General features: G+C 40.8%; 1 protein-coding gene across 1 annotated transcript; it reads left to right on the top strand.

Moving 5' to 3' along the window:
• The first annotated feature begins 6,043 nt into the window (after positions 1 to 6,043).
• Positions 6,044 to 8,956, top strand: LOC106590625 (carbohydrate sulfotransferase 2). Its single transcript, XM_014181754.3, has one exon. The coding sequence runs from the start codon at positions 7,099 to 7,101 to the stop codon at positions 8,494 to 8,496; it is 1,398 nt and encodes a 465-aa protein (XP_014037229.2). The 5' UTR covers positions 6,044 to 7,098; the 3' UTR covers positions 8,497 to 8,956.
• Positions 8,957 to 10,386: the final 1,430 nt, after the last annotated feature.

Below are 10,386 nucleotides of genomic sequence, written 5' to 3'. Positions count from 1 at the left end.
TGAGAGGAGGAGAGCGCATAGAGTCATCCAGGTGTTAGAAGGTGTTGTTAGTAAACTAGTAGGTGTTAGAAGGTGTTGTCTAACAACTAAACTAGTAGGTGTTAGAAGGTGTTGTCAGTAAACTAGTAGATGTTAGAAGGTGTTGTTAGTAAAGTAGTAGGTGTTAAAAGGTGTTAGTAAACTAATAGATGTTAGAAGGTGTTGTTGTCGTAAAGTGACAGCGTTATTATTATGCTATTATAGTACCTTAGATGACACTGTCGCAAAGTGACACCGTTATTATTATGCTATTAGATTTCCTTAGATGACACTGTCGCAAAGTGAGACGTTATTATTATGCTATTTGCAACAGATGATTTACTACCACTATCAATAACATAATGGTTCATATTTGATTGATTGTACTGAATATAATTGATTATGGGAGGCCTAAAACTATTACATGTATTAAAACTAATCATGTATTAAAACTTGATCCAGACATTTCAAACAACTTTCCTAATACAACTTTAGGTATTTTTTTACGTAAATAATCAATCAAATTTAAGACGGGATAAGCTGCATTCAATACAGGACGAAAACAAAGTGTAGCGAGCATTTCAGGTCGCGCGCCACTAACAAACAGTACACTTCACTCGACCCTCGTTCTGAACAGGGCTACTTCTTCATTACTCAAAAGAAAAACATCAACCAATTTCTAAAGACTGTTGACATCCAGTGGAAGCGATAGGAACTGCAAGCAAGTGCCTTAGAAATCTAGATCCCCGTCGAAAATTCATTGAAATGAGAGTGACCTCAAAAAAGAAATTTCCTGGATGGTTTGTCCGCGGGGTTTCGCCTGCCAAATGAGTTCTGTTATACTCATAGACATAGTTTTAACAGTTTTAGAAACTTTAGAGTGTTGTCTATCCAAATCTACCAATTATATGCATAAGCTAGCTTCTGGGCCTGAGTAACAGGCAGTTTACTTTGGGCACACTTTTCATCCGGACGTGAAAATAGTGCCCCCTAGCCTTAAGAAGTTTTAACTGACTTGCCTAGTTAAATAAAGGTTAAATATAAAAAATATGTTTATGTTAGATCAATATAATAACACTGTTTCTAGGAGCAGTGTGACTTTGAGGACATAATGTAACTGCAGATAAATGTCACTTTTAAATCACATAGGTATAAATACTGCACCATTTAATACAAGACAGCTTTTAGGTAATGAACATGCTGTTGTACCATTTAACCCAGGAAGACTAGGATACGTGATGGTCAAATTACACTGGGCTATGATTTATGGTGCACACACATGTATCTTGAGTGTAGTTGATGTAAAATGTGTTATTTTTCTAGTCTGGGTGAACATATCTCGTGGAATAACTGTAAGCCTAGTTCTGGAGAACAAAGAATACATTTCACAATGAAAACCTTCCCCTTCCTGGCTTCCATTGTTCTAATAATACATGAATTGACACAAGTGAACAGATTGTCAGTCTGTTGAGCATTTGGGTGACCTAAAACATATGCGTTTTTCGCTTCCCAGCTCAGTCAATTCCATGCTGACAGCTGTCGCATATTACCGGCGATTCCAATTTGCCTGGTGAGAGAAAGGACAGGCCAGGATTGGCAGTTCAGTTAGCGGGTTGACCGGCTCTCAACGGGAACTGCTTATTGCCTACTGTTAAACTGGGTCTAGAGTCACCTCTTGAGACTGTGGGCAAAAACAAATGTATGTCATGGGAGCTATCGATTACTTGCTGCCTAAATGAAAAGGAAAGACAGACATGGTAGAGAGACACATGATTTATAATATGAATAACTGACATTGAATGAATGCTATTGTCTGTTCTCTCTGACAATAAAACAAAACACCCCCCCAAAAAAATAAAATGAAACAAAACATCTGATTTGAGAAATAGTGCCACACATACTTGATATGAAACAATGTAACTTTGAAACTGTTAAAAAGAAGGACATGCGTGTGCACCTGACCTTCCCCACAGTCCAGTTACGGTGATTTCTTCCCTTTTCATGTGTCTATCACAGCCTCCTGGTTTCCACCAATTAGGCGTGTCCGAATGCAAATTAGAGTATCATGTAGTAGTCTAAACCTATCAATGTTATATTGAACTGGGTGAATGGAATATGAATGACAGTCATCCAATATGCTGTAATAGATATAAGGACATGCTCATGAGGAAAATAAGTCGTCCACCCTCATCTTAAACGTCACCAACCGCATCACTGTAAGTAAAAAATACTTCAAAGTACTACTTAAGTAGTTAGGCGTCGCCCACCGAAGGTGGAGCGAGGTCCACGTCCCGCACCTGAGCCGCCTCCTAGATAGGTGGGTTGGGGAGGGGGGGTGTAGCACAGTGCCGTCGTTGACGGCAGCCACCCTCCCTTCACTCCCTTTAGTTTAGGGGGATATATTTTTTGTTGTTGTTGTTGTTTGTTTTTTTTTTGTCTTTTCTTTTAGGTACAGTCGGGGTCTGCACCTTTAGGGGGGGGGGGGTTACTGTCACGTCCTGACCAGCAGAGGGAGTAATTGTATTAGTTTTGGTCAGGACGTGGCAGAGGTTTTGTGTTATGTGTAGATTGGTTGCTGGACTCTCAATTGGAGGCAGGTGTTTCTAGTTGCCTCTGATTGGGAGTCCTATAAACAGGTGTGTGTTTTTCTTTGTGTTTGTGGGTAGTTGTTCTTGTTAGTGTGTTTCACCTGACAGGACTGTTTTGGCTGTCAGTTTTCTTGTTTTGTTTGTACAGTGTTCACGTTACTTAATTAAATATCGATCATGAACACTAACACCGCTGCACCTTGGTCTCTCTCTTCAGACAGCCCTTACAGCTGGCAACGATTTAATTACGTTTTTGGCCTACGTTTACCGACACTGGTCATAATCACCGGGTGTTGCGCGTTTGTAAATTCATAATTGATTCTGCGCTCTGATACACAGACGAAAGTGCTCTGAAATCGGAGTAGATAGCCAGAGTGAATTAACGAACGCACCCCTAAGTGCATTTAAAAGCAAATACTTTTAGTCTTTTACTCAAGTAGTATTTTACTGGGTGACTTTCACTTTTACTTGAGGTATCACCTTTTACTCAAGTATGACAATTGGGTACCTTTTCCATCACTGCCTGTTTGTAACATGCATCTAATGTTTGTGTATATTTCAGACATCTGCATATTGTTTATATTGTCTATGCTAGCATTGCCTTAATTGCATTATTATTTATGCATCATATGTTTGTTTAGAGATTGTCATTGTATAGCATGTAGTTGATGCACATGCTACCACTGCGCATTCATAGTTCGCGTTAGTGTTATGCCATGGCGAGTTCTAGAACTGAATAGAAGTTTCAGAGAAGGTTCATGGAGCTCGAGCATGTGCAGAATAATTTAAGACTTACTGTCACCAGGGCAGATAAGACAAGATCTCCACCTGTCGGGAGAGAGTGGGCTATAAATCTAGCCCGTCAGAGTAATTAGTTTCTCTCTCTCTCTCCAAAGATATGTTTAAATGCAGTACATATGTTTGTGTTGATGTGTATATGCTGCTATGTGAATATCCTTTTCATTCCTGTTATATATTCCTATTGCTTGTGCAACTATATTAATACTGTCATATGTATCTTACCTGAGGAGAACCACAAATCCATTCCAATGTATCACAAAGATCACTTGTTCTGTGTGTGGTGGTGACCAAGAGCCAATACAACTCTGGATGTGGGTACGTCTGCCTTGTTCTAGCCGGACAGCCTGTAGCGAGTCACAATCTGAACTATCAGCAGGTGAGCAGGCTAGCAGGTGAGGGCATTCACAGCCTAAAGCTCAGACGAGCTCCAGCTAGCCATTTTTACAGAAACAATGTAACAGATTTGTACTAATAGGTGCATAACAGTGTGCTAAGCAAGTCTATAATTGAATTGACTGAAGCTGTGTTGTAACGGCTGTTGCTGGGAGTAGACCAAGGCGCAGCGTGTTTAGTGCTCATCTTGAAGTTTAATGAAGAAATAGAACACTTTACAAAAGAAACAAAATGACAGCCAACAGTTCCGTCAGGATTCCAAACTACTAAACGGAAAACAACCACCCACAAAACCCAAAGGAAAACAGGCTGCCTAAGTATGGCTCCCAATCAGAGACAACGATATACAGCTGTCCCTGATTGAGAACCATACCCGGCCAAAACAAAGAAATACAAAACATAGAAAAAAGGACATAGAATGCCCACCCTAGTCACACCCTGGCCTAACCAAAATGGAGAATAAAAACCTCTCTATGGCCAGGGCGTGACATGTGTCAAGACAACGCTCTTACACTGGCAGAGGGGAGACCAGCAGCCCTTCCATTTCTATTATATCCTAACAACAGCATCATTCTCGACCATTGCTGTGAGATTTTGGGTACCTTTGAGTGGTAACACAACTAAAATCGGGGGAGGTACACGCTGGGCCAATTGTGCGCCGCCCTATGGGACTCCCAATCACGGCCGGTTATGATACAGCCTGCTGCGCCACTTGGGAGCCAAAATAGAGTCCACAAAGGCTCTTACCGTATGGTAACTGATTTCAGGTCGGCGTCATTACAGTCTGCAGTGTATTTCCATACATTCTCAACCTTTATGTTGCCTTTGCCAGTAAGCATGTAAATAACAGAATTTGATTAATTCACATGAAAAACAAAACACTCACTGTGCAAAAAAATGATCTATGACTACATGTACATTTGTTCATATAAGTTACTGGGTAAACAATATGCAAAGAGGTCAAATGTACTTGGTATTGACTGCTGTCTGGGGTACTCATTAAAGGCCGGTTTCCCGGACACAGATTAAGCTTCTAAAATTGCCAGTGTAGTAATCCCCTACAATAACCCATGTGTAGCCTATAGTATGTATTCACTTGTATTCACACTTAATAGACAATCAACAAATTAGAATTAGGTGACAACAATATTACAGACAAAAGAAAATGTAGGCTATGACATGGGACACAACATTATGTATTTATTTATTGAATCTTGATTTAACCTTTATTTAACTAGGCAAGTCAGTTAAAAACAAATTCTTATTTACAATGATGGCCTACCCAAAGGGCAAAAGGCCTCCTGCGGGATGGTGGTTGGGATTCAAAATAAAAATTTTATTCAATACAAATATAGGACAAAACACACATCACGACAAGAGAGACTACACAACACTACATAAAGAGAGACCTAAGATAACAACATAGCATGGCAGCAACACATGACAACACAGCATGGTAGCAACACAACATCACAACACAGTATGGTATCAACACAACATAACAACAACAATTACAGTAACATTTCAAATCAAATCAAATATATTTGTCACATACACATGGCTAGCAGGTGTTAATGCAAGTGTAGCGAAATGCTTGTGCTTCTAGTTCCGACCATGCAGTAATATCTAACAAGTAATATAACCTAACAATTCACAACAACTACTTTATACACACAAGTGTAAAGGAATGAATACGAATATGTACATAAAAATATATAAATGAGTGATGGCCGAACGGCAGGCAAGATGCAGTAGATGGTATAGAGTACAGTATATACATATGAGATGAGTAATGTAGGGTATGAAAACATACAAAGCGGCATTGTTTAAAGTGGCTAGTGATACATTACATCAAGATGGCAAGATGCAGTAGATGGTATTAGCGTACAGTATATACATATGAGATGAGTAATATAGGGTAATAAAGTGGCTAGTGATAAATTGATTACATCATTTAATCTATTATTAAAGTGGCTAGAGATGAGTCAGTATGTTGGTAACAGCCACTCAATGTTAGTGATGGCTGTTTAACAGTCTGATGGCCTTGAGATAGAAGCTGTTTTTAGATAAAAAAAATATTAGCTATATTGTCGCAAGTAAGATAGAAATCTGGATCAGATGTCGGCCTATGTAAAGTAAACATGCATTGACAATAACCAATGATAGGTGGCGACATCAACCGTGTATGAGCATGTAGTGTATTTTGCTTCCCAAAAAAATCCAAAGGTTGTCTCCCACAATGCTTTGGTTCCTACTTCAAGTTGCAGTTGGTGAGGAGTAACTGCCGAGATTTCCAGTCGACTGCAGTAGAAAGTTCATGACCATTGATCACAATGCTGTTGTAAAGGTCATGCAGTCGACATGTAGTCGCAAGTCGGACAAGTTTTCTACACTTTCAAAGGCGGTGACAGACATTGATAAAGGTGATCCGCTCGAACGCACCCTTTGTTTTCAAACGTAGGCGTCTCCAGAGCGGTGCGTTGTTGACAGACGTGCGGAAGAGCCAAGGGCGCGACTCTCTAACCCAAATATCCTTTCACGCACCAATGGCGTCTGGGGGAGGAGGGTGTAGGCTCTGATTGAATCAGTCCAGTTTCAATTAGTTACATATACAAACTACGGTACATCGGGAAGAAAGAAAATATATTTGGACGATTAGACTGCCTCTCTGGATATACTGGCGACGTTAAGCGAAAGGAACCAAGAAGAAGCCGGAGAACGTAATTACTAATGTAGGCTAGTACTTGTGTGCTGTTGTTCAGTGTACCTATAGGCTCCATCCATACTGTGGCGAATCAGTTTTTAACTGCGCATAGATGCCTACGCTGAATGTTGTCAAGGAGGACATACATTGTTTGAATGAAGGGATACTATTTTTGTTTTGATGGCAGGCCAACCGCAATAAGCACTGTAATACCCGCAATGGAAACATGTTCATGGTATCGCTCTTTCATGTGAAGAGCCTTGCGCACTGCAGTAAAAGCTGGGCTGTGTTATTTTATTTTGGATCGCGAATTGGATTGGGATATCGAATATGTGTTGGCTGGACCATTACCTAACCCACTGGGCGCACACTAGTTGAATCAACGTTGTTTCCTTGTAATTTCAATGAAATTACGTTGAACCAAGGTGTAATAGACGTTGAATTGACGTCTATGCCCAGTGAGAATGATTTAACATTCGATTCGGTTGGTGTACCAATTCCCACCAGAGATATTCAATAACCATACATCTTTGCCTATTGTAAATGTAATAAGTTTTCGCCCAGTGGTCAGAGCCACTCACTCCTAGGTTACAGATGAGAGGGAAACAATACCATCGACAACTGAAGTTGACAGCGCCTTGGGAGAATGATGCTGGCTACTGGAGAAAGCTCAAAACTAACAGGAACCATTCCAAGATAATAGCCCAGCCCGGCATCGTGATGAAGGTGCTACGCAGAAAGCGGATTGTGTTGTTTATAGCCTATTTCTTGCTGCTCGTGCTGACCATGCTGAACTTGGCCAATTACAAATGGACTAAAGTGCCCCAGCAGTGCAATCACCAGATGAGGAGCGCTTCCTATCAAGGCAGGTCAGACATCAGGTTCCTCTACAGACCCTATCTGGCCAAGAAGAGACAGTTGGTCTATGTTCTGACCACATGGAGGTCTGGGTCCTCCTTTTTCGGGGAGCTGTTTAACCAACATCCTGAAGTGTTTTTCCTCTATGAACCTATGTGGCACATTTGGCAGAAGCTTTACCCGGGAGACGCAGTGTCTTTGCAAGGGGCAGCCAGGGACATGCTCAGCTCTTTATACCGCTGTGATCTCTCTGTGTTCCAGCTGTACAACAGCCCAGGGGGAAAGAACTTTACCTCCCTAGGACTCTTTGGGGCCTCCCTGAATAAGGTGGTGTGCTCCTACCCTCTGTGCTCCGCCTACAGGAAAGAGGTGGTGGGGATGGTGGACGACAAGGTGTGTAAAAAGTGTCCCCCTCAAAGCCTTAGACTACTGGAGGAGGAGTGCCTCAAATACAGCACTATCGTTATTAAAGGGGTGCGTATCCTGGACGTTAACGTTCTAGCCCCCCTCATGGAGGACCCGTCGCTGGACGTGAAGGTAGTCCACCTGGTCAGGGACCCCCGGGCCGTGGCCAACTCCAGGATCAAGTCCAGACACGGGCTGATCCGGGAGAACCTGCAGGTGGTCCGGAGCAGGGACCCGAAGCTCCGCAGAATCCCCTTCGTAGACCCCAACCACAAAGCCAACAAGAAGGACGGCTCAGACTACCACTCCATCGGAGCCATGGAGGTGATCTGTGAGCGCACCTCCCGGACCCTGAGGACTGCCTTAAACCCTCCCAGCTGGCTCAAAGGGAAGTACATGGTCGTGCGCTATGAGGACCTGGTGGAGAACCCTGTGAAGATCCTGAGGAACATCTACCGCTTCGCCAACCTCACCACCAACCATGACATTGAGTCGTTTGCTCTGAATATGACCAGCGGGTCTAGTTCGTCCTCCAAGCCGTTCATAGTGTCCTCCAGGAACGCCACTCAGGCTGCCAGCGCATGGAGAACAGTGCTCAGCATCCAGCAGATCAAACAGGTGGAGGACTACTGTCATCACTCCATGTCTGTCCTGGGCTACGACAGAGTTAGGACGGCTGGGGAGGCCAAGGACCTCACTAAGTCTTTACTGACTGTCTCCAAACTGTGACAGAAAAACACCCATTTTTATTCTCCCTTTTCCACCAAAGACAGTGAATTTAATGTACAATTTGCATCTAGTGCCGTTCAGTTAATCGTGGAAATTAAAACGCTTTGAATCAGTGTTTTTGAGGAAATCTACTTTTTGCCCACATTGGAATGCATCTTGTTTGTATTTTTCAGTTAAGTTGCAGACAGTTGTATTTGACAGGACCACTTCTTGTGTGTTTGGACGACTGGATGTTATTGACATAGCAAGAAGGCCTATAAACAATGACTTGAATATTGAAACTACAACTACGGAAACAAACAGTGTATGATTCATGTATATTGTTAAGAAAACACTTCAAACATTTTATTTTGAATGTTCCAAAACCTGAGAAAATACTTGGCTTTCCAGTATCCATAATGTCTGTAAAAGTGAGAGAAGAAATTGCATTAAAAAAAAAACATGAATACATAAAAAAAAATGTAATTGTTTGAGCAGGTTATGTTACGGTGTGATTACTGGATGGACTCAGAGACAATCATTAAACTGGTCTGTTATAATTATAATGTTTCTCTAAGGAAGGTTTTGGGTTTATTAGTTGAAACATACTTTATAACAGCGGGACATCCCAGATGGAGATTCATGTTGACTCACTAGTAGTAAATCATGTTGACTCACTAGTAGTAAATCATGTTGACTCACTAGTAGTAAATCATGTTGACTCACTAGTAGTAAATCATGTTGACTCACTAGTAGTAAATCATGTTGACTCACTAGTAGTAAATCATGTTGACTCACTAGTAGTAAATCATGTTGACTCACTAGTAGTAAATCATGTTGACTCACTAGTAGTAAATCATGTTGACTCACTAGTAGTAAATCATGTTGACTCACTAGTAGTAAATCATGTTGACTCACTAGTAGTAAATCATGTTGACTCACTAGTAGTAAATCATGTTGACTCACTAGTAGTAAATCATGTTGACTCACTAGTAGTAAATCATGTTGACTCACTAGTAGTAAATCATGTTGACTCACTAGTAGTATCATGTTGACTCACTAGTAGTAAATCATGTTGACACACTAGTAGTAAATCATGTTGACTCACTAGTAGTAAATCATGTTGACACACTAGTAGTAAATCATGTTGACTCACTAGTAGTAAATCATGTTGACTCACTAGTAGTAAATCATGTTGACTCACTAGTAGTATCATGTTGACTCACTAGTAGTAAATCATGTTGACTCACTAGTAGTAAATCATGTTGACTCACTAGTAGTAAATCATGTTGACTCACTAGTAGTAAATCATGTTGACTCACTAGTAGTAAATCATGTTGACTCACTAGTAGTAAATCATGTTGACTCACTAGTAGTAAATCATGTTGACTCACTAGTAGTAAATCATGTTGACTCACTAGTAGTAAATCATGTTGACTCACTAGTAGTAAATCATGTTGACTCACTAGTAGTAAATCATGTTGACTCACTAGTAGTAAATCATGTTGACTCACTACTAGTAAATCATGTTGACTCACTAGTAGTATCATGTTGACTCACTAGTAGTAAATCATGTTGACACACTAGTAGTAAATCATGTTGACTCACTAGTAGTAAATCATGTTGACTCACTAGTAGTAAATCATGTTGACTCACTAGTAGTAAATCATGTTGACTCACTAGTAGTAAATCATGTTGACTCACTAGTAGTAAATCATGTTGACTCACTAGTAGTAAATCATGTTGACTCACTAGTAGTAAATCATGTTGACACACTAGTAGTAAATCATGTTGACTCACTAGTAGTAAATCATGTTGACTCACTAGTAGTAAATCATGTTGACTCAGAAGTTGTGGAAGGATTTTTTACCGTGTCACTGAGAGTGCAGCCTGCTGTCATTTTACATTTTT

This window comes from Salmo salar, chromosome 29 (assembly GCF_965601325.2).
Source record: "Salmo salar chromosome 29, fSalSal1, whole genome shotgun sequence".
Taxonomy (NCBI): Eukaryota; Metazoa; Chordata; class Actinopteri; order Salmoniformes; family Salmonidae; genus Salmo; species Salmo salar.
This window is presented reverse-complemented; position numbering and strand designations above follow the sequence as displayed.

Bases quoted from the DNA above. Each gene is read 5' to 3' on its own strand.
- LOC106590625 (XM_014181754.3), top strand. From the start codon at position 7,099: ATGAGAGGGAAACAATACCATCGACAACTGAAGTTGACAGCGCCTTGG.